Source organism: Podarcis pityusensis, assembly GCF_964106645.2.
Source record: "Podarcis pityusensis genome assembly, chromosome: 1".
Classification (NCBI taxonomy): domain Eukaryota; kingdom Metazoa; phylum Chordata; class Lepidosauria; order Squamata; family Lacertidae; genus Podarcis; species Podarcis pityusensis.
This window is the reverse complement of record NC_138028.1, coordinates 86,983,106-87,008,121: the sequence shown is the minus strand read 5'-3', so window position 1 is coordinate 87,008,121 and position 25,016 is coordinate 86,983,106. Positions and strand designations below refer to the sequence as shown.

The 25,016-nt window shown below is 44.3% G+C and overlaps 1 protein-coding gene across 1 annotated transcript; it reads right to left on the bottom strand.

Moving 5' to 3' along the window:
* Nucleotides 1-1,661: 1,661 nt before the first annotated feature.
* Nucleotides 1,662-23,486, bottom strand: RETREG2 (reticulophagy regulator family member 2). The gene is made up of 9 exons (XM_080976498.1): nt 22,820-23,486; nt 17,299-17,405; nt 13,326-13,356; nt 12,305-12,440; nt 10,445-10,529; nt 10,044-10,181; nt 9,432-9,526; nt 8,218-8,353; nt 1,662-4,683 (listed from the first exon to the last, which is right to left on the bottom strand). The coding sequence occupies exons 1-9, from the start codon at nt 23,068-23,070 to the stop codon at nt 4,007-4,009; spliced, it is 1,656 nt and encodes a 551-aa protein (XP_080832624.1). The 5' UTR covers nt 23,071-23,486; the 3' UTR covers nt 1,662-4,006.
* Nucleotides 23,487-25,016: the final 1,530 nt, after the last annotated feature.

Below are 25,016 nucleotides of genomic sequence, written 5' to 3'. Positions count from 1 at the left end.
ATTGATGGAAGAGAGTTGAATCCCACCCAGAGGTCTTAAAAAATAAGTTGTGGGTGCAGAATGGCATTCATTCATGCAACAGGGCTCCCTCTTCCCCTAAAATCTGTGCTAGAGGATTGGGGACCTCATTTCATGCATACCTACACCACTGAGTGCTACACTGAATTACACCCTATGCCAAAAACACACTTAGATGCAGAAAATATATGAACATTTTGCCACATAATCTACCTAACTTGAAACATTTGTTACAAAATTGAACATGCAAAATTATCTTCCATATTTGTGTTGGGGATTAGTGGGGGAATGTACAAATGAAAAAAAGTAAGGTTGCAATTCTAAACACATTCAGCTGTAAACAAGCTTTGCTGAACATTATAGGGCTTACTTCTGCATAAATGTGGATATGTGAGCCATAATCTTACACTCAAATAAAAGCAGGCTTTTGTGAGAGCTACTGTATCATGCAGTGTGTCTGAGATAAGAAAACTCAGGCTCGGGCCCGAAATGCAATCCTCCAAGCCTCACTATCTAATCCTTAGGACTTTTCTTCACAGCCCTTAGCAGTCCTGCTTGAGTGTTTTTGCCTGGCTGAAATGTGTCCTAGCATAGTGATAATGCCCTTTGCTTGCCTGGATGTAGGATAGAAAGAACCTACAGTTCAAAGTTAAAATTTACAATCACCAGCACTAGCATGTGGTCTTTGGAAGCCTGCCTGAAGGGAATGCAGTCCATGGGCTGAAAACCATATATGCTGAAGAACCCAATGCACCTGTAGTAAACTAATTTTGCAAGCTTAGCACCATTTGTTTGGAAAGTCCATCTTTGCTGTGCATGGGGGCTAAACTCCGGGAACACTAGGTGTAGAGCCCATAGAATCAAAAGCAGCTAAACTGGATTAATCTACTTGCTTTGAGAATCTAGCAGAAAAGTAAGCTGAACTGACAACTGTTTCCACATTGCATGGAAGAACTTAGGTTAGATGAGTTAGGAGAGTTATAGCTGTATCTCTGTTCCTTTACTTTACCCAGATGTCCAACCTCAAATGACACCTGCTGTTAATAGGCTTTACAGACTTCTGTTACCTTAGGGTAGCTGTTAAATGAGAGGCAATAAAGGGGAACAGCAGCATTAAGAAACCACCTCAAGCTGTCATATCCATTAGCATGAAGAGCAAAGTTCTATTCTTCACTCCAAATGCACTAGTTTTCAACAACAAACAAAACTGTATGGTACAGCATGCAATTGTGTGTATTCCCACCTGGATCCTGACATAGTACAAGGCACATGCTTACTACAACTTTGGGTGGTTGTGAGAACTGGAACTGAGAAGATACTAAAGGATATGATGGCTTGTGTAGCATTACTGCCATCTTGCCTTCTGTTCAAGGTTGTGCCAGCTGCTCACCTACAGGAGTTACTGAACACTGGACATAACTTCCTGAATTTGAGCGAACAATGGAGTCTTAGTGGAGCTGCAATGCATGTGCAATGGAATACTGAATACTATCAGGAAAGACCATAACTAGGGTAATAACCACCTGGACATAGGCTTAAAATGGCTGCCAGATCCCAGTGCATCAGGGATACCTGAGAAACTGAGAAAGGCGGGGTTTCTGGGTGATTGGATAAGATGAAGAGTTAGAACTTTTAACCCAAAATTCACATCTTTGAACCTTTTTTTATTAAAAAGACTACAGTTTGTTTTAAATATTTAGCCATAGAATAAACACCGCTACACAGTTCAAAGCCCTCTGCCTTTCCTGGGTGACATCAGCAGCCTCCCAGCCCTTCCTCAGAAGGCCCCTATCATGGAGCATTATGGCGCTGTTGCCACCAAAGGAGAGGAAGACAGCTTAAAGCTTCAGAGAAAAACACAAACATATAACATGCCTCCTGCACCAGAATGGGAAAGCTAGGGCTTCTGGCTGGTGGTAGGGGTAGCAAAATTTGTGCTCAGGACACAACACAAAGGCGAGCAAGCTCCACACTCAGTGCTACATGGCTGCCCATTTCCAAAGTGCAGACATTAGGAGGAAGCTGTATTAACAGGCATCCTCCCCTCAACATTTGACTGGGGCTGGGATGGGATGGGGCAGGCAACACAGGTCAGAAAGTAAACCAACTCTGGAGAACAATATCATTTTGTATTTCAAGAAAATCATTGCCCTATGACTGAAGGAACCTGAGACAGGCAACCTTGATACAAAGAGTGGGCCAGTGACTGACTCAGCAAGCGATGAAACTTGAAGGGTGCAAAAGGCAAGAACTGGAGTCTTGCAAATGTGCTTGGAATTGATTGGTGGCCCCTCCTGCTGAGAGGCAGCACCTTCACCTTGGTCATAAACTCTCAGAAGTGCAGTTTAAAATGCTGAGGCCTGCAGGGCAAGCTATCACAGCTTCAGGGCCTGCATCTGCAAAGCTGCAGTCACTTGTGAGAATGTGAAAGCGTCAGGAATCGCCTGGAAGTGCCCAGCTTGAAAATTTTCAACAGCAAGAAACTGGCCAATTCATGACACTCCCCAACCCATCCAGCTTCTCCAGCAATCATTGGAAAACAGGCAAAAAATGAGATCCATTACTGGGAGCAAGCAGTATCCACTCAGCCGAGAACGCTATTAGTGAAGACAGACTGCTGCCTCTTAACAAAGATACACACCCAATAGGGGGCATCTCTGTTTCCATATAATAAAAAACCCACTTTATCATTGCAACTTAAAATCAATATTTGAAAGACTCAGCCATCAGATCCTAGAATTGATATTCTGCAAACCTGTGCAAGCAGCAATAGGTATCAGGGGCAGTAACCACCTTTGGAGAAAAAAACCCAAACAATCCTCCACTCCCATTTAGTCCCTCCTTTCTCCTGAGAACATAAATGGGCACACTACTCCAATTAGCAAAAGACTATAAAGAGTGAAACCCCTGAGGTTTCAAAAGTGATTTGAGAGTGGGAGTAGAGTGGAGATAAGCCTAGAGAGCTTGGAGTTGGAGAATGTTCTTCCCAATGTCCTACACACATCATTCCTTTTCAAGCTGCTCTGCTCTTTTCCCTAAGGCAAGGCTGAGGGCAGCAGAAGATTGTGCTCTGGCTAGGGTGCATCATAGGGCAGAGCTGGCTCAGCCAGGCCTTAGAGAAAGGTGACAAGAAGTAGATATAAGGGGATTTTGCTTTTAAAGTGCAGCAGTGGAAGAGGAAGTTTTCAAGTCACTGCAAATTGCTTTGTGTTTTCCCAAGTAGATTAAAGAGCCTGCAGACAGCCTGGCCTTGGAGTTGAGAATCTACAGGACCAGACTACCCACTTCCTGGAGCCCAAATCAGGTGTCATATTCACACAACTGAATAAAGGAAATTGGGTTGTAGGGTGAAAGTTAAGGGAAAGGGCTAGTGCTCGGAAGTGCAAAAGCAGCTGCTATTCTTGTACAAGGTGGGCAGCAAAGCTCAATTGTGCCCCCTCATCTTGTCCTGACAGCAAATATACTCCACATGATGTCTCCTTTGAAGCCCTACTTCCCCTCCACCCCGAAATTTCTAACTCAAGGGAAGAAACCCACCTCAACCCGTTTTCTCCATACCACCAATCCCTTCTCCCTCTTCCCAACTAAACAAACCAATGTTTTCATAAAAATATTTACAATGTAGACCCTCTGGCACCCCCCTCCATCCAATAAAACTGCTTTCCTTCCTACTGGGGGGGGGCATGAACAGTGGGTGCGAGCAGCGGGGATATCTAGCTGACGATGCGGCGTGCAAAAAAACAAAACAAATAGACAAAGACAGACAAATTGAAGCAGCAGACCAAAAAAGATTGCATCACCACTAGGAAGCGTGGGCAAGACGCAACACCCTGCTTGGAAGGCCAACACTAGGAAGAGGACTCACTATTCCAGACATAACACTGTGAATGTGGATGTTTTGCCGTCCCCAGTCAGCACAGACCAAACTCTGCTGTGTGTTCACTTGTCCTTCCCTTGCAGCTGCAGAAATACAGGGGAGCAGTGGGACCTAGGAGCTGGGCAAGGATTCTTCTTCAGGAGGGAGAGCCGGTGTCGCTTGAGCCTCTGTCTCTCCAGAAAGGCCAAGCTCTGCATCCATCTGCTCCAGCTCCCTCTGATCAAGCAGCTCAAAATCATCAGCTTCCTCCTCCTCCTCCCCAGGCAGAGAGGCCGCCCCCACCTCCACACTCTCAGACAGCTGGGCCTGGAAGCTCAGTCTCTCCTTGGGCTCAGTGGGCAGGAACTCAGAGAGAGAAGGCCCCTCGTTGTCCTCAGAGGAGCGGAGCAGGGCTGACAGGGTGTTCTGCACTACTGTACTGATAGCAGTGGTGACAATCTCTTGGCTCAGTGAATCGATGTGCAGCCCCAGGCCTTGGGCAGTGACAGGTTGGGGCTCCAGGGCTCCTCCTGCCACTGCCTGCCCGTTCCCGTTGAAGTGCGTATTTACAAAGTGCAGGGGTGAGGCCAGGCACAGGATGGATGTGTCTGAACTCATGGCTGCTGCCGCCACGCCGTCTTTCTCAGCAGAGTCCAGTTGGTGGGCAGTGTGGGCAGGCACTGCAAAGTTGTCATCCTCACTGGGTGGTCCCAAGTCTCTGGAATGAAACTCTTCCACAGAAGGAAACTCTGCCAAGTCCTTGGAGAAGGACTCTTCTGGCTCACTGGGAAGGCTCTGCTGGTCCAGATCTGAAAAGCATATTGGGAATATGAACATGGCCTCCCCAAACACTCCAGAATTCCCTGTTCTCAATCATCAATTGCCATTCCAAGCTCAGCTGCCAGTCTGTTTTCTGAATACACTTACGGTACTTGCCTTTGTGTGCCTCCTTATAATCTTATCCTGACCTTGAACAGAAATGTTCTTTCCTATTCTTTCATTAACAGGTCAGTTGCTGCTGTTCTATAGCTGTACTCCCTGATTAAAAGTCACCAACCCCACTATGATCTTGCTACTGCTTTTCTTTCTTGTTCAATCATCTCACCAGAACAAATCTGAGCTGGTAAATGTATGCAGTATCATGCACGTTAATGCTGATGTATGAAAGCTGTGTATCATAGTGGCTATGAAGAGTGTGAATTCCTTGGTTTGAATCTCACTTTTGCCATGTACTCATTAGGTGCTTTAGATATACCACCACTATCTCATTCTCACTCCTGCCCCCTGCACTACAATATGGGGGCAATAAAAACATAAGAACAGCCTTGCTGAATCAGACCTAAGCCCCATCTAGTCCTGCATCCTGTTCTCATATGCCTATGAGAAATACACAAGCAGGACATGAGTGAAACAGCACTCTTCCCGCTTGGAACTCCCAGCAACTGGAATTCAGACACACTAGTAGACGGTGAACAAAGCCATTGTGGCCAGCAGCCATTGACAGCTTTATCATCCAGAAATTTGTCTTTTAAATCCATCCACATTGGTGGCCATTACTACATCTTGTTGGAACTAATTCCATAGTTTAAACTATGGTATGTGCTATATGAACCTCCTCTTGTCTGTTCTGAATCTTCCAACATGCAGCTTCATTACATGTCCTCAGATTTTTGTATTATGAGAAACAGCTCTCTTTCTCTACACCATGCATAATCTTACATTGCTTACATTTAATTGCATTTCCCATTTTAATGTCTACTTCTCCTTTTGAAGCCCATCGCAATTCCTTTCTGTTTTAACCACCCCTAACAATTTAGTATGAGCAGCAAACTTGGCTACCTTATTGTTCACTCCCAACTCTAGATCATTTATGAACAAGTTTAAAAAGCACCAGTACCAACACCAAACCTTGGTGGACCCCACTTCCTACATCCCTCTATTGCAGGCATGTCCAAAGTCCATTTTGGGGGCCTAATTCGGCCCTGCTGGTAGGTTTAATCCGGCCCCTGTGGCTGTTTATTTCCTGGGGTAAAATCCTAAAAAAACCCTCCACAACTTTAATCCTGAAAAAAGCTTAAAAACTTTGGTTGGCCCTTTGATCGGCCCTCATGGCCCTTCACTACATCAAATCTGGCCCTCTTTGAAAAAAGTTTGGACACCACTGCATTGGGAAAACCCTTCATTAATTTCTATTCTCTGCTGTTTCTTAACCAGTCCTGATCTATAACAGCATGTCCTCTTATTTCACAGCTGCTAAACTTAATCAGGTGTCTTGGGCAAGGGACTCCATGGTCAATGGCTTTTTGAAAGTTTAAGTACACTATGTCAACTGGATCACTTCTTTCTCTCTCTCTATGTGCTTGCTGACATTCTCAAACACAGGACTTACCCTTGCAGAAGCCACACTGATTCTGCTCAGCAAAGCTTGTCCTTCTATATGCTTGGTATTCCAATCTTTAATTATGCTTGCTACCAGTTTTCCCAGAAGAGACATTAAACTAACCACCCTGAAATTTCCTGGATTCCCCTGGATGGTTTGCCCCAAACAAGATGATCCTCAGCTTCAAGTGGCTTTCTCCCAGCAAACAGCTGAATAGCTGCTCTGCCACCTTTTAGACTTTAAGCATATATAGTCTGGTTCCATCCCGGCTGAAATGGAGCCTGTCCCTGGCTTGTCCCAGAACACTTCTCAGTGCTTAACAAATCCAAACCTCTCCACCAACTCATCCATACACTGAACTGCTCAACCCTGCCTGTCTAGCTGACCTTGTGCATGGAAAAGGTAGCATTTAAAATAAATCTACCGTGAAGGTCCTGGCTCTCAACCTCCAACTTAGCTACCTAAATTGTGTTTCCAGGGTTACATGACATTTCCCCACGTCACTGGTGCCAACATGCACCATGGCAACAACCCTGACCTATCATACAAGGTAGCTAGGATAACATGATAACAAAGCTGATGTGCTTCAAAGCACTCTAAGGCACTATACAAACAACAACAATCATACTTAGCATTGCAGGCTGGGGCTCCCTGAAGTTACTCCACCAGGTTCTTCCTCATTGGTAAAGCCTCAGGAAAAGCTCTGCATGCTACTGCAGTGGAATTGGCTGCAACTGCTACTTCTAAGTGTGTAAATGAGCTATTATGGAACAAGACCCAATACTTTGGATTTTCACATACACAGAGATTTAGCAGTAATGATACCACATTACCACTAGCTACTACAACATCTATATAGTACAAGTGTGCTAGTTTCTGCATTAAAATACCGTCCTTTATGGTTTGCAATTTACACTGTTGTGTGTGGTTTGGGGGTAGGAGGCTTGCAAATGAATAAAAGTTATGCTCAGGGGAAAGGAAGCTCAGGTTCGGGGCCAGATGCAGCCTTCTAGGCCTCTCCATCTGGCCCTCAGGATTTGCTAAGGCTACACTTCCTACTTCACCACACCCTTCTCTGCCAAAGCCACACTTCCCACCAGCCCTGGTTTGTACCCTTCCTCGAGTGTTTTTGCCTGGCTAGGATGTGTCACTGAATTCTGATACTGCCTCTTGCTGGCCTGGATGGAGGAGAGAAATGGGTGTGCAAGTGTGCTTAGAAAGTAGCCTACTATACAGAGGCAAAATTTACATTTTCTGCTCAGTCCACCAATCACTGGCAGAGAGGAAATGCTGCCCTTGGTCTAAAAAGGTTGACCACTCCTGATGTAAGGCAAGGCTAGGATGACAAGGAAATGGATTGGTTGAAGAAGTGGGTCTTTTTGGTTTACAGCCTCAAGGACTGCAATCCTCAGTGAAATATGTTGCCTTGGTAATGTCAGCTGTTCATCTTAGGTGGGGGAGAAGAGTGTAGGGGGAACAAAGCTCAGGCAAGGAGAGCCTAGAGTGGACAGCTAATCCCTGAAGACTTAACAATGCTGCAGAAGAACTTGGGGCTGTTTGTGTGTGGCACCAGTAACCATAGTAAGGGAGCTACTCGCATTCTCCCAATGGCCTGCAAGTTACAGAACAGTCCGGGATGTCTATCATCAATCAAGAAATAATAAAGACACTGGACTCTGCACGATAACATGTAAAAATATAGTAAACAAGTACATCCATGTTTCCAGGTGAAGACAGCTGTATTCAGGGGCCACTCAAAATCTGGAAATCAGGAATCAATTTGATTTTGGTCCTTTTCAGCCCAAAGTTCATCATTCTCATCAATTCTAAGCCCTACAACTACCCTTCATATCCTAGTTTTCATCTCTGAACACTCTAGAAGGGAACACACAACTTGTACTCTACCACACAGTGGCCCCAAATAATATGCAGCATTTGGATTTGGGGAGTAAGAAAATGGCACCTTCAGACACGTCGGTCAGCTGTGGTGTGGTAGCTCTGGAGACGGTGAAGCCTCCACTCTCCAGGATAGAGGCCTCCTCATCAGAGAGCTCAGAGTCTGTAATTGACAATGCCAGAGCTGTCTTCTTCACATCCACCTGCAAAAAGGAGGAGCGTGAGGACATTTTTTGTTCTTGTGGCTAAAAATCTCCACCTTACAGTGGAGCCACTAGGTCCCACCTGTTAGCCTAGAATCTCTGCCATCAGAGTCTGAGCCAATATTAACTTGGATTTCAAAGAGGGATGCACTAAAAATATTAACCTTTTACTGAATGGAAACAATGCATGGATTATCAAAAAGACGGCTGTTCCAATTACAAAAATTAGTTGTAAGATTAACTGTAGAGGAATCAGTGACTTGGGATTCTGCCATCTTATTTTCCAGATTTAAAATTGGACATGCTGTTGTGTCTTAAACATTTAACCCACTTGACCCACCCTGACCAAACAGGAATTTGAACCCAGATCCAACATACCAGGTTGGTTATATATCTAATTAGTGCTGGCAATAATGAGGAAGAGCTATCCTCCAAGACTAACTCTTCCATCTAAACCCTGAGAGATAGAGTAATTTTGGCTCTGAAAAGAAAGGTTGGAGAGTCAGAAGTTGGAGGGAGAATTTGGAGAGAGATGCCCCCAACAATGCCAACCTGACCACTCATCTCTGTCCCCCTGAATCTGAAGTATATCATGCCAAGTTTCCAGGACAGGCATCAAGGGTCAGGATGGATCTGCTAAGGGGCCACACTTCAGGAGTGGGACCACTGACGAGCCACCACTGGACCTTCTCTGCCTCTTCATCATTGCAATCTCCTTGTACACCCGCCTTTTGCTCTGGCCAAGACCACTGGGAAAGTGAGAAGGAGATGCCAATACCTGCTTGTTCACTGGCTCTTTGCCCAGCAAGCACATAGGTGGTAACAATGACAAAAAAGAGCAGTTGGTGATAATAGTGTTGAGAAGATAAGGCAAGGCCCAAAGGGGTGAGGGTGGGGGAAGAAGGCCCTCCAAAACCTGCAAGTTCCTAAGTCAGATTGAATACAGTAGCCTTTATGAAGGGAACAAGTACAAGATCTCAGACCTTCCAACCCTGCAGGCAAACTCACATCACTTGAAAGAAATGAATTCTTGGGAATGAAGCTCAACACCAACATGTATCCCTTCCCATGCTCTTACCACTGGAGAATACCCAGACAGCTCCGCCTCACTCTCACTTTCAGTCTCTGCCATTGGCTCATTGCCAGCTTCGGGCTCACTCTTTCCTTGACGCTCTGTTAGAAAACATATACAAAATGCTTAATGGGACATCAGTGGAACTAGTCCTATAAAAAGAGGACCAGAGGAATATTTTATCAGAAGCTTCATACAGACTGTGCTTCCTCACAGTATGGTGGTACCTCGGGTTAAGAACTTAATTCTTTCTGGAGGTCTGTTCTTAACCTGAACTGTTCTTAACCTGCGGTACCACTTTAGCTAATGGGGCCTCCCGCTGCCGCCGCACCGCCACCACACAATTTCTGTTCTCATCTTGAAGCAAAGTTCTTAACCCGAGGTACTATTTCTGGGTTAGTGGAGTCTGTAACCTGAAGTGTCTGTAACCCGAGGTACCACTGTACTGGACACTACTGCACATTAAAATCCAGCCATCTCCAGTGATTTTGGACCTCACCCCACTGGATTGCTCCTAGCTAGCCATCCCAGTTTCTAATTTTTACTTCCTGGGACTTATATCCTGCATCCCATCATCAAAAGCTATGCATTTCAGGTACTGTGGAGCTGTTGTCTTACTTTTCTTTTCGTGTTTAAGATGCAAGGTATCCACCTTCATGCTGTAGTCCAGTTTCATCAGAATGGGCTCCAAGCGTGTGTACATCCTCTGGATAAGTTCATGGTACACCACCAGCGGCCACAGCAAGATACTGAGCACTGGAGACAGTCCAGAAAGTGTTAGAAGCATATATTCTCAGAGACAAAGAGGCAGCCAATTTTCCAAAGGATACTCAGTGTCCAGCCCTCCACCAGCTGCGCCTCATTAAATTCAATCTATGTCCCTGTTCCCCACAAGGTGTCGGAACTATTATGTGCTTTTAATTTCTTTTAAATGAGCTGGATAAAGGAAAATCCTGGGCATATGCTTAGTTAAGTCACATGTCTAGTTTTAAGGGATAAAACAGCCCAGTTATACTCACAGACAATGTAGGAAATCATGATTCCAGGAACATAGTGTCCTACTATCGCTAAGATCAAGCATCCTGAGCAGACTCTGGCACAAAACTGGAAGTACAAGGCGAAAGAAGATAGAGAAGAAAGGTTTAGCACAGTGGAAGCATTCCCAGGACAGCCAATAAGCCACCTTTGCAATGGCTCAAGAGACGCCCCCAATCCCAGAGAGCCTTGTTTTAATTAATAACTGCTTGTATTCACCCACACAGCCATTTTGCATGCTTTGCGCATCTGCCATGCCAGAATGATTGGCTACTCTTTTGCTCCCGGGTGCTGCTGCCAGGTAGTGTTATAACAGAGCCGGGTGGGGATCCAGAATTACCTGCAACAGCAAGCTGCATGTCTGAAAGTAACTGACAAATGGGCAAATAGCTGACTACAAGAGGAAAAAGCCTGACTTTTTCTATGCCAATCCCAACACTCTGAAAGGAGTATGTGTTTGATTCACTATTAAGGCTGTCAATGGAAATGGAAGAAATTTGCCACTGGCAAAAGGTGACTGGAACAGTGTTGGGTTGAAATAAACGACAGACGAATGACAAGTGTCATATGGGAGGCATCTCTCGATCATGTCTCGGGGAGTCCCTTTTATTGAATATTACAGCATTGCCACATATGTGCTTGTTGCTGATTGGTTAACACAAATACAATGCAAGGGTTGCATATAGGCATTAATCATCAATAGATTAAAGGTTGGGAAAGGGAACACATGGTTGGACAGGTATGAAAACCTCCTTATTAAACTATTACTAGTGATTGATATTGCAAAACTTAAAAGAGCATAACTATCGCATTCCGTAGATGTGGTCAACCATGCATTAAGAACAGGTCAGGGTACGATGTTTCATGAACTCAATGTGAACTAAACATTCTAGGGTGGGTGACGAAGGAATGCTTCAGCTTAGAGCGGTTTGCCAGACTCATGTGCAGAAGCAGAACTTCCCATCAGAACAGATTTCAGGACTTCCCTCATCCTGAGATAAAATAAGGCCCATACATTACTCCCCTCTCTACCTGCCTTCCCTTTAAATGATCTTGACTATATAATATAAGGTAATGCTTTCTCCTCCAAGGACAGGCCATTAATTAATCAATAGAAAGAGCTGCTTGCCATTATGCTCATAAATCCCAGACACTACAGCAAGAAAATCTGAATTCTGCTCAGGGCCAGAACTGCTCATTTACTGCTTATATGGAGCAACTGCTGCAAGCAACAATCTCACATTTCAATGCAGGAATGAGGCCATCACATAGAAATGCACCTCTGCAATGAAAGAACAGAGTTGCAATACAAATATATCACATTATGCATTTTGGATTACTAAACATAACTGGGTGGCAGCGGAGGAAAAAGAAACAAAGAAGTGACATCTACAAAGAAACATCAACACGTATGTGCAGGCTAAGGGTATGTCTGCCCTCAGCTATTTTTCTCAGGATAGTTTCTGGAACAGGAACACACTGTACCTTGTCTGTATTGGCATACTTGGTTAAAACCCTATTCCCATTTTTTGTTTCCACATGTATTGTGAAGAATACTAGATTCCCGTAAAATTGCTGTTTGGAATACAACGTTTACACCACATATTGTTGTGTATGCACATCCTTTCTTAAACTGAAGCAATATCCATGTAGAAAAATAATCCAGTGTGAAGCATCCCTAAGTGCTAGGAGCAACTGTGAATACGTATTTGTATTTGAATAAATGTATTTGAATATGTATGTATGTATGTATGTATTAACAAGCCACGGCCCAAAGGCACCATGGGGGAAAGTAGTCATGTTCCAGGATTTTTCCGGAGAGGGCCTGATGACTCCCAGCTTACCTTAGCAGGGTTTTGCCTCTTGTATTGCAGCAGCTCCTGAAGGTACAATCTGAAGGTAATCCAGCTCTCTGCCAGGAAACGACAGAGCTCTGGGACACTTAACAGGTGAGGCTGCGCTCTTGCCATCTCACTGTCACTACAGGGATGGAAACAATGTATCAGTACTTTAGACCTTCCAGGTATGCTTGCCACAAGAAACAGAGAATCACTTCCTGCAGGCAGTATTAACAGAAAGCTATCAAAGTTGTTGTGGAACAAAGTTATGGCCAAATGTTGACCTCTTTCAATTGTCCCATATGTGTAAATAATCCAGCTTGCCTCTTCCCTCATTAGTTCCTCCAACTCCCCCAGAGCCAATTTGTGGGGTGAGGGAAAGAGAGGAGGGAAAGCCACAAGCAAAGTTCTTGAGCAGGGCTTTCACCAAAAGGGCTGGTTAGGTGAAGCCCACCCAAAAGGGGAAGGATTCAACTTACTAGTCCTGCTAACAGGGACTTGCACAAGAACCTCTGCCTGTGGAATAGGACTCTCTCCCCACAGGGAAATCAGCACGGGGAAGATTGGGAGACCCTCCCAGACCAGGGGCAGGGGGAGATGGGGGATTGTTCTGTCTGAGAAACTGAAAAGCTTGTGCTGATGAAATGACTGCCACAGCACAGCTGTTAATTCCTTCCTACATTCCTTTATTGGAACCCCATACCTCCTAAGCCTCAGGTGGCATTTTCAGGACAGACATCCACCCAGTAGGTGACGACTACAATTGAGCGCCTCCTCTTGGCCTTGAAATGCCATTAAATCCTGAGAAGAAGGCATCCATCCGACTCTTCCAATTTCTAGAAACCGAAAACAGAACCAAACCTGACCCCATTAAGGAAGGGAAATGAGTAAGGAGCCCTACAAACCCATTTGGGGAAGGACTTTTCAGGTCATGACACAGGTCAAAATACTGAGTAAAAGAGAGCAGGCAAGGCAGAAGGGTGGCAATAACCATCTCCACTATGAAGACAATACAGAGCAAACCTACCTGTCTCCTCTAGGTTCCTCCAATGGCTGCACTGTAGGAGAAAGAAGAAAAATATAATTCAGCTAAGCAGTAAGTGAAGTGTGACAGTTTAAATGCTAGAGGTTACTTCCTTCAACAGCCTGGCCTTCAGCACTTAGAGCATGATAGCTCTGTTGGTTAGAGCAGGGCGCTGATAACACCAACCTACAACCTTGGTATTATCAGCACCATGCTCTAACCAACAGAGCTATCATGTTCTATGTAGCTGCGCACACACAACTACAGAAGATCTGCATTGTTTGATGTCCCAAGACATACTCCAACTGACAAAATTGCAACTGGGGAAGGGGGAGTTCTGAAACAGAGCACAGCCCACCTCTGCTGAGGAACTTTCTCTCTCATAGCTCTGGCCAACAGGCTTGAATAGTAAGATATTTTGCCAGTAAGCAATCGCCAAAGTCTGAGCAAACTCAAAAAATAGGTGGGGAGGGTGCTCTGGGCAGGGTTGTTGGTACCAAATGTGATATGTGAGAATCTCAGGTAGCTTCTTGCATTATTTCCACAAGCGTTTCTCTGACTCTTGTGTTTAAATATACACTTTGGAAAGAGACGGGGATCACATAAAGTTCCAGGGTGCAAAAGTATCTGTGTCCTCATTCCAATGTCACCTCAAATCACACTTCTATACATGCATTTGGCTTTTCCTCTGCTGTACACCCCACACTCATCAAAGAGGTCAGCACTTTGAACAAACTTCCTGAACTGATTCAGATGTAATCAAAACTGAGAAGGTATATGCTACATCAGGCTTCCTCAGCCTCGGCCCTCCAGATGTTTTTGGCCTACAACTCCCTTGATCCCTAGCTAGCAGGACCAGTGGTCAGGGATTATGGGAATTGTAGTCTCAAAACATCTGGAGGGCTGAGGTTGAGGAAGCCTGTGCTACATAAACCACACATTTACTCGAATAACTGAGTTTGGGCACAGGATTGGAATTTTCTTGATGTAGAAGTTGGATTGCCTTGGAACACAGTATGAAGAAACCTTGGCTTTGGTTTCTTGAAAGCAGATTTGTTGGGTGTTTATCTTGGAGTGGATGTGTTGAATAATTTTCTACATATAGCTGACAGATGAAGAATCAGAAGTTCTCATTTTCTCACACACCCCCTTTTTCTTCTTTTTTTCTTCATCTTGTTTTTCCCCTTTTCTTTCTGATTTGTGTTTTTATTTAGGATAGTTTTTTTAGTCTTGATAAAAAGATACCTGATATCAATCTTTGTATTTTCTTCCAAATTTCAATCAAATATATTATGTGAGTAAAAAAGAAACCCTGGCTTTACAAAGCCACCCACGGAGCACCTTAAAATGTGACCTTTGTTTGAGCCTAGTTGTAGAGAAGGTGTGTGAATAAGCTCTTTTGCATTAGAGATTTGAAGCTAGAATTCAAAGCTCATCAGATATGACTATCTAGTGTAGCTGACGTGCTATGCTGTTATTTATAATGTGCAGTCAGCTGCACACAGTCTGTACAAGCTACAGCGCTTGGGGCTAGCTCAGGGCTTTCCCCTGGGCCACATACACAGAGCTGACAGGCTGGTGAATAGAGCAGTGGAGCGGCGGAAAGCAATCTTGTTAAGTCTGTGACCCAGATTCCAGGCAATCAGCCCTAACAGAGGGAGCCAATCACCATCTTCCTCGGGCAGCAGAGATTCTGGTGGGTACTCAGGCATTGCAGCAGCCACTGCCCACATGAAAAATCTTGGGCCCATTTCAGGAGTGTGAAAAGCTACTATTGTTAACACAGAAGCCTGGCTGTAATGTTTGTTTACGGCAGCTCCAAATACATGGGCTACTGTGCTTTCCTGTTATTTCAGTACTATTGCTTGCCAGAGTGCAGGATCCAGGCATCATGTACTAGAGCAGCAGGAACGCAACTGTTTACACCAGGCCGTTTTGTACCTCCTAATGCACCAACAAGGAAGCTAATGCAGCCTTTGACTTTGTTAGCTCTGGCAGGGGCATTGTGCTGCTCACTTAACAATTGCTTCACCTTGTGTAGCAGTCCTATGGGCCTGAAAGATCACACAGAAATCTCAGTCCACTGCAACAGCAAATTATTAACCTTGAATCCACAGTGAATTTCTCAGTACAGTCTCTCTATGAATTTGGCTGTATTCTGCATATGAAAAATGTTCATCATGTTCAGAACTCCTCTTCTTGGTCCTTCAAACAGGGAGAAAGCTGCATTCCTATTTAATGATACAGCTCCAATACGATTCATAAGGATCACAACAGAATCCGCCTGGGATCTAAGCAGGATGACTGTGTCAGTTATGAGGGTCAACATTAGATGCTTCTTGGATAGGTGGCTTGTCAGTTGAACTTACATAAACCAAGTTGGATAGTAGTTCTGCTCACCAGGTCATTTAACAAAAGTAGGAAGAAAATAACCCTCAGCTCACCATGGCTGGCCTACTATTTTGTCTTATGTAACCCCACAGCAACTCTACTCTTTGCCAGCAGTTATCTGGAACAAAACAGCCTTAACGTAACTCAAGTAATATTTAACATAAAAATAAAATGATGCTGATCCTGCTACTCTAAAGGAAATTCCTCCAGCACAGGAAGATTAAAGCAGAAATCCGTTGCTAAGAGTGATATTATTGGTGCTTTGCATCATTCTGTGACATGGGAAACCTTCCAAAAATCACAATGTGAAACTGGCATGATACACCTTACTGAACAAGAGGAGTATGTGATCCAATTTTCTGGGCTGCAATGTTTTTGCAAGTCCTGCTTGAACAGGGCACCTAGGTCTCTGTTTTTCTACACCACTCCCTGCCAGTATTTTGTTTAGGGTTTGATGTCTGGGCACAGCAGGGCTGATTAAGTCAATTCAATATTAAATCCAGACAATAGACTCCCTCTAACATCTTGTGATCAGCTTCTTTCATACATACTAATTAATGAAAACCAGACTCTGCAAGTTGTTGCTCATATGTGTCCTAAAAAGTGTCCTAAAAAGAGTTGATTAGAGATTCCACCATGTGGAAAGACACAGCCTCTACCATAAGAGTGGCTAACCCCACATTGTGGGGACCTGATCTCGCCCCCAAGCAAATTTTTATGGCTTACAAAAACTACACCAATTTGGCAGTGGCAAGAAGAAGAAATCAAAGTAGATGCAGCACTGAGATGAAGATGGGGATACAATTTACCCCCCCCCCCCGAGGAATGATTCAATGAGTGGAGAGATTTAAACCACTGCCCCCTTTGGTAATCTGCCCTTCCAATTGAGAAGGGAAGCTGTTTCTCTGTGTGCAAAAGAGAGAGTGGGGTGACTCACTTCTGGTTACACTCACTGCTCTCATGGGACCCCTGGAAGGTTGGTCAAGAACAAATACAGACCTTGGGCCAACAAAAGGCTAGCCACTGGTGCTCCACATGCTGAGCTCATCAGGGGTATCTTTCTTGAGGACAGTGAAGGAAAGACATTAGACACTGTAGGCCAACACCACATAGTTGCCTGGTTCTCACTCAGGCACTCATGATACCACCTATTTAATCCAAAATTTGTTAAGACTTGCAGGCAGTTACATCCACACTCCTTAAGATCTAACTGTACAAAACAAATTGCTACATTTAATCTTTCAGCCAAACAGCATTTCTCACATGACTGCCCTCAACAAACAGAAAGGTGCTCTAATGTGCATTCTCAACATGAGCAGAAGCAAAGAGATGGGGGGGGGGGAAACACCAGTAAATATTAACCAAGTGTCTTTAGTCCAAAGAACTCCAATTACTTGCTACTTTTTATTCAGTGTAGTACAGCAAAAAGGGGGGAACTGTTAGTTCAAGGCTTGATCAGCAGGAAATCACAGCAGGACAGGAAGCAATGAACTGAACTTGCAAGAGTGCAAAATCAACCAAGATTATCCCTGCTCCAGAACTACACCACTTCCTTTACTTGTACAACCTTCACTACTTCACTTACCTGAGAAATCCAAAAGGAATTGGGGCTTCCATCTCTCCAACAGGAGAACACCAATAAAGCCCATGCTGAGGAGGAATAGAGGACGCAACGAAGTGGAGGAAAACAGCCTGGAAAGTTACAGGGACAAAGACATAAGTTAAAAGAGGCCATCTCACACTCACTCATTTCACAGAAATTGCTGAGAAAGTACCTGCACATTTTACCCCATAACTTCCTTTCTAGGAGGGCTACAGACTTACTTACTTACTTATGAAAGCTCAGTATCTGGGGCATCAGTTAAAGCCTTTGCAGGTGCCTTGGCACTCATCAGTGGCCATTGATCTAGGCCGGGCACAGGCAAACTCGGCCCTCCAGATGTTTTGGGACTACAACTCCCATCATTCCTAGCTAACAGGACCAGTGATCAGGAATGATGGGAATTCTAGTCTCAAAACATCTGGAGGGCCGAGTTTGCCTATGTCTGATCTAGGCCATATTGTGCCAAATGCTAGAGTACATTTCAAAGTTTTCAAGGTCCAAGTCCAACACTATAGACCAGTGTCCTATACAGTGGTACCTCGGGTTAAGAACTTAATTCGTTCTGGAGGTCTGTTCTTAACCTGAAACTGTTCTTAACCTGAAGCACCACTTTAGCTAATGGGGCCTCCTGCTGCTGCTGCATCACCGCTGCACGATTTCTGTTCTCATCCTGAAGCAAAGTTCTTAACCCAAGGTAATATTTCTGGATTAGCGGAGTCTGTAACCTGTAGCGTATGTAACCTGAAGTGTATGTAACCCGAGGTACCACTGTAATAAATTTCAGGAGGAAAGTCATTACTGAAAGCAATTTCCACTTGGATGACATACAGTGGTGCCTCGCAAGACGAAATTAATCCGTTCCACGAGTCTCTTCGTCTAGCGGTTTTTTCGTCTTGCGAAGCAACCCTATTAGCGGATTAGCGCTATTAGCGGTTTAGCGGCTATTAAAGGCTTAGTGGCTTAGCTGCTAAAAGGCTATTAGCGGCTTAGCGGCTTAGAAAAAGGGGGGGGGGAGCGAAAAAAAATCTCAAGACTCGCAAGACATTTTCGTCTTGCGAAGCAAGCCCATAGGGAAATTCGTCCTGCGAAGCGCATCGAAAAACGGAAAACCCTTTCGTCTAGCGGGTTTTCCATCTTGCGAGGCATTCGTCTTGCGGGGCACCACTGTAGAAGATAGTTCAGAAAGAGGAAACATCAGTAAACATCATGTGCACATTGGCACATGTCTGCAGAAGCTATTTTCCAAAATGACTGTCTGTCACTCTGCTGCAGCACCTATCTCATGAAGAATGACATCCATAAAATTTATGTCAGATTATAAATTTTTAGGTAGTCCAATGATAGCCAATTTTAGAAATTATATTATTCTAATATAACAAATAATTAATAGCCAACAAATGTAGAAAAGAATAAGGAACTGGGTTTGTGCAACCCAAACTTGCTTTGGACCACCACAATGGTTATACCCAAATTGCATTTGGTCTAGCAACACAGTGCTTGGACACAAGAAACTGTGTGGTGTGAAACTATGCCAACGACAACCAAAATGTGTAAAAAAATAAGATGGAACTTAGGAACCACCAAACCATATACTCACACATCCAGCAGTAGAGTTGTACATATTTTGACAATTATTGGTGTAGACCCATGCAACTGATAGCACCTTGCCACTCCAAAAAGCATTGGGCCTGACGTGATTCTATGCTGTCCGATAGAGGGTACCATCCTGCAGATGTGGGTGTATGATTTGTGATATACCAAAGTTTATTGCATCCCTTCCCCAGTTCTTTATTCTTTTCTATGCGTGTTTGGCTATCATTGGCAATGGCTTAGACCAACACATTTGACAGTGTCCTGTGTTTAAAAAACTTGCATTGGATATGAGTCTGTCATCTCTAGATAACATTCTCCTGCATGTGTGGATCTATGATTTGGGGTGGCCCAAACCACAATTTGAGGTGGAAACACCAAGTTCCTAATTTTTTTTACACATTTTGCCTATTATTGACATAAACACACTGAACGAAAGTGTTGGGCAAGAAATGAATTAATGCACTCTGACAAAATATACTCTTCTGTTCACCCAAAGCTTATTGTGGGAATGGGATGCGCACCCCTGTTCCTTTTTATTTTCTACCTATTTGAGCTATCACTGACAGAAGTTCACATCCTTGAAAGTCTTGTATACAGCTTCCAACTGAAATCTATTATAGGCCCTGGATTTCGATGCATCGGACCATGAGTGTACAGTTTAGAGACCTGTACTCTGTGTAATTAAAGGTTTAAAAATTACAGGCATCCAGTCAACTAGAAAAATGATGTTGGTGGCACCTAGTAATTTGAAATATATTAGCCCGAGCATGGCGGGTACCTAAAAAATATGCTGCTGGCTTCTTTTATGTTATGTTTTCTTCTCTTTCTAGCCCTGTATATATTACTGTTTGAGAATTTTTCTTCTTTTAATGAGAAAATATTTTCTGGCAGGATCTTTCTCCCTTCTCTTAAATTGTTATTAAGTATTATAACAAAAAACATTTCTAGTTTAAATTAACATCTCCACAAACTGCAGTCTCTGGAAGTGTACTACCAACCCCTGCTTGACTCCAGCCTGTGAATCTGCTCTGCTGACAGTCAGCTCATTGTCTGCAAGAGTAAACAGGATGTTTTCCCCCCCAGCTGTATGCTGGATTCCACCACACGGGCTTGTTCAATGTTGCTGTGTGCGCAGAGGCAGGATAGGCAGAAAACAAGGAATGTGCTAGCACTACAGTTCTCATCCACTGCAGGCTTAACAAGAGCACAGCTTGTAGGGCTTACTCCCAGCCTGGCACATTGCCAGGGGTTACTACTAAGCTACCAGGCCCAAGCTGGGGATAGTATGAACCATGTGGGTTGTACACAGTGAGTGCACAAATTCTAAGTAGAAACACTCCTGGGCGAGTCTCCAATTATCTGCAGCTGCTAGTAGCAGTCCGTGTTTATCACAAGCCAAGTCCTGGAGGCGCACTTGGCACCACCCGTGCGTCAGGGAGAGGTCTGTTTATACTTTAAGAGGGAAGTCTACATGACGCTAAACCCAACCAATGTTAAGTCCCACATCCTAAGCTTGTGACTGCAATCCTTGTTAGATCAAGTGTAGAAGACACCACAAAATATGCCTCAAAGCGAAGCCTTCTTGGGTCCACCAGGGACTTAATCAATCCATGACTGCACTGTGGCCAGGGGCAACAGAATTTCATCCATACAAGACCAGCAGACCAGCAGTAGTCTCAGACAGACAAATTTCAAGGAGGGAACCCCACTACTGACTCATGCATGCAGCTTGTTCTATACTCTTCTCTATAGCTCATTGGCAGAGTACATGTGTGGCATGTAGAAAGTCCAATGTTAAGTCCCGGCTATCGTCAGTTAAGAGTCTCAGGGACTAGGGCTAGGAAAGTTTTTGACTTGCGACTCTAGAATTTCTCTGCCAGTGAAAGTAGTAGACCATTGACCTGCTGAGCCCAGTACTGACTCCCTGTAAAGTAGATTCTTATTGCTGAAATAAGCAAGTAATCCAGGGGGAAGGGTGTTGAACTTAGTTTTTTACCCCCAGACATCTGGGATGAATTTTAACAATTAGATAAGCAAAAGTTTGCTACAGGAGGGTGCAATCATTTTTTCACTAGACGTCTGGACCCAACATCCTTCCACTCCCAACAATAATTATAACTTGAGGCACCATTCTGGATTTGTTTATAAAGGATATTGAAAACTGCTCCAAAATGTAATGGTAGTGCCAAGTAGGAGCAAATGAAAGTTTCCCATGCTTTCCTATCTTTTAAATCACTCATGTCATCTCACATTTTTTACAGATCTACACGAAGAAGCAAAGATGTTATGAGTTTCTTTGACTAAGCTTTCAGGGTCCATTATTTTAAAGTCATCTGCCTCCCTTCATAGTGCACAGAAAATTGGTCCCAGGAAAGAATATTTAGAATTGCCACTTTTCTCATACTAATGAAGGACCACAAAAGAAGGATTTACATTGCTTTTATGATTTGTTGCTGTTTCCAGACAGAAGCTTCTAGATTGCTAGAGAGTGATACCAAAATTGGGCAAAAGTATGGTGTCCAGAGATCTGCTGGTTTTAAAGGTATCTAGCAGTTCTTTTTTAACTTTCAGAAGATAGGGCCAAGAATCCAAAAGTCAGATGACATTTAAAGGCCCATCTGAATTACTTTGGGGCTGCAGTAGTGATCCAGACAGTCATACAATCTTAATGCACATTCCACCTACTATCAATTAGCAATTCATCTCAGTGTTCCTTCACACTGCTCTTACTTCTGGGAGAAGTGCTGCTCTTTTCAGAATGACTCCAACTTGTAGGGGATGTCCCTGCACACCTGTGCCTCCTTTAAAATAGGATAATCCTTGGCCATTGAGGGAATTCACAACCAAATATCCACCATTCTCAAATGCTTTATTGCTCATATCAACTTTGATCTTTTACACATGCACTGTGTAGTTTTACCTGTTGCAAGGCCTTTCCATCACCACTGCATAACTACATTTTACCAGATCTCTCCCTTGCAACTACCACTCAACTTCACAGCCCTAAATTCCCTTCCACAACTGCAAATTTCTTACCTATTCCATTTTCCTCCATTCCTCATACTAGCCTCCCCAGTACCTTTTCCCACAATTCCCCAACCTCAAGAAACCTATTTCCAAATGTCCCAACCAAAATCTTTGCACAAATTGTATGTGTGTTTTGATTGATTTGGGGAGACCTTGGTCCAAGCTCCAGCTTACTGACTTGGGCAACTGATTATTACTAAGCTCAACTAACCCTACAGGATTGCTATGAGAATAGCCAGAGAAACCCTATATATGAAAACCTGAGATCTTTAGAGAAGGGAAGGGTTACATACATAAGTTAAACATAATCACATGGGGCTATCAACTTATTCCAGAATACAGTAATGCATGGCAGACACTCAGAATGAAACAGAACGGCTATTCCTGAGCAATCCTTCCCTTGACCAGCATCAGAAAACGCTACCCTAAAGCTGCCCACCTCACATCAGGCTGGCAACTCCTTTCCCTTAGAAAGCTTCCCTGCAGACAACTGGAAGATTATGAGTAGCACAAGGTTATTCACGTTTACTCAGAGGTAAGTCCAACGGATTTCAATAGGGGTCTACTCCCAAGTAAGCACGCGTAGGAAAACAGCTCTATGTGGTATTAAATTTGCAGCAGGATAGGTGACCCTAAGCCCGGGGCTCTCTTGCAGCCTGGCCTGCTTCCTCTCGCCAAGAGAGAACCGGCCGCCCAGCTGAAACCACGTCAGGAGTATCCACGACCCCATCTACCTGCCGGCTCTACTTTCAACCCCCTTCGCGCGGTTCCTAACCGCCGCCGCTGCCACGCACGTGAACAACACCAACCCCCCCGCGCGCGCGCTACCTCCCGGGGCCCCATCCTGCGCCCCCCCCCCCGAGTGGCCTCCGCCTCCTCTCACCACAGAGCAGCTCCGAGCGCGGCGGCCCCGGCCAGGCTCTGCGGCGGCCTCTCCCAGACCAGCAGCCGCTGCACGGCGGCCACCGTCGCCTCCCAGCCCCTCAGGCGCCGCCTCAGGTGGACGGCCAGAGCCAAGACCTCCTGCTCCTCCTCCTCTTCCTCCTCGCCTCCGGCCGCGCAGCCACCGGGCACCGGCACCGGCTCCCCTGCCTCTGCCGCCGGGACATCCGAGCTGCCGCCGCCGCTCGCCATCTCTTCAGCCACCGATCAGGAAGGGGGCGGGGGAGGAGCGAGGAGTCCTCCTGACAGCCGCGGCCGGAAGCAGCCGCAGCAGCCATACAGACGCCGAGGCAGAGCGACTCAGCGATCACGTGCATCGGCCTCGGAACGTGAAGCGGGATGTTTTCATGCGACACGCATGCGCAAGCCGCTCAGTCACTACTATTCAAGAATAGAGATAGGAAAAGTTGAGAGCGACTGCTATTCGGCTTCCTGCACAAATAGAAATCCTGGGGTTTCTTTTGAGGCTGTTTCAACCTTCCGCTTCCAGGGCGAAAAGGAAAAGGCCGTCTATTGGAAAACCATGGAGAAATGATAGCTACGAGTGGGCGGCGGAGTATGTCCGCCGCTCCCTTCTAAAAAGAAAATAAAAACCAGCAAAGAAGGGACGGGTCGTATTCTTTTTTAACTCAGGTTATTTCGTGTGGAAAAAAATGTCTGTGTGTGTGCTTAAAGGGTTTAAAACGTTTTAAGAATTGCTCTGCCAATAGTAACACAATCCATTGTCCTTATATTGCAGGAGGGGACTATGGCAGTGACAGTGGCTTCTGACAGCTTGCAGCGTAGAGGTGGAGCTAAGACGAAACATTCCGCACTAAAAATAAAATAAAATACATGCCTCACAATACTGCAACATTCCAGAACCCATATTAGCACAACATATTAATTAGGGCAACAAAAATGTCACAAAATGGCATGCAAGCTTTTGAGTTCTCCAGAAGTCTTCATCAGGCAAAATGGTAAACAGCAGGGTGGGTGGGAGAAATTGTAGACTGGTAGCAAAGCCACAAGGTATCTTGCAAAAGGCTTAAGATGGAATAATGCACTCGTGACTTTACCTAACTCCCTCCCCCCCTCTCTTTCCCCTGCTTTGTTTACCATCTAGTCTGATGAACAATTTCTGGAGAACTGAAAAGCTTACGTGTTAAATTACTCATTCTTTATTTTCTTTTTTTAATAACTTTTTACTGCGTTTTATAAACAAGAATGTTATACAAATAAGTATACCAAGTTTTCTCATGTCATTTGTATATCACAAAAATAGCATAATAAATGTAGAGTAATATCTACAACATATGGTTCATTATTAGCAGTGAATGTATAAGTTCTTGGTTCATGAATTGGTTTAAACAAAGGGGAAACAGGATAGAACAGAGTTAACAGACAACATTCAACATCACAAACCAAATGCCTAATCAGGAGACCTCGTGGTTGTGCTTAGATTTAAGTATGAGTAATAGTCATTTTTAATTACTCCTTTATGTGAATGAGCACAAACAATGCTGGTGACTTGAAGTACATCAAATAAACTGAAGGACTGTTTTGTGAACACAGCCTAACAGAGCAGTAGAAGAAATGAGAAACAGACTCTTTTGGAAAAATAAAATGCGAATTCCTCTGCTGCTGGCGTGATCGTTACGGGTGTAATATTCTCATTGCCAGGTTGCCTGCCATGCTGTGGTTACTTGTATTATAGAGGCATTGTATAAACTTCAATTCTTTATTGAGGCTGTTCATGCTGCTGTTTTGAATTTTTGTAGGGACTAGAAATAAGAAATTGGGAATAGTAACCAACTTCAACCTTGTGCTTTGGGAAGTGGAACCAAGAGCGATCCCCTGGGATCCCCCTCTCAACACTTCTGTTTGTGCAGTGTGCTATTAACTGCCTTCAGAAACGTAATGTACACATGTGGCTCTGGTCATATCGGAGTTTATGGCATTTCAGACACCCAATGGCTTGGTGGTAGTAGATATTAGTTCACCTGTACAAGGCCAGAATCATTTTTAGCATAATATGTTGTTGTCTGATGGATGTAAAGAGAAAGTGAGACATCTCTATATCTATTGCAATGCCTCAGTACAAAATATCATTTACTTCCACTGAAAGGAAGTACTTGGTAACCATGAGGAGATTCTGT

Coding starts and splice junctions, on each gene's coding strand:
- RETREG2 (XM_080976498.1), bottom strand. CDS start 23,070: ATGGCGAGCGGCGGCGGCAGCTCGGATGTCCCGGCGGCAGAGGCAGGG. Junction 17,406..22,819: donor GCGCTCGGAGCTGCTCTGTG/GTGAGAGGAGGC, acceptor GTAACTTTCCAG/GCTGTTTTCCTCCACTTCGT. Junction 13,357..17,298: donor ATTCCTTTTGGATTTCTCAG/GTAAGTGAAGTA, acceptor TTTCTCCTACAG/TGCAGCCATTGGAGGAACCT.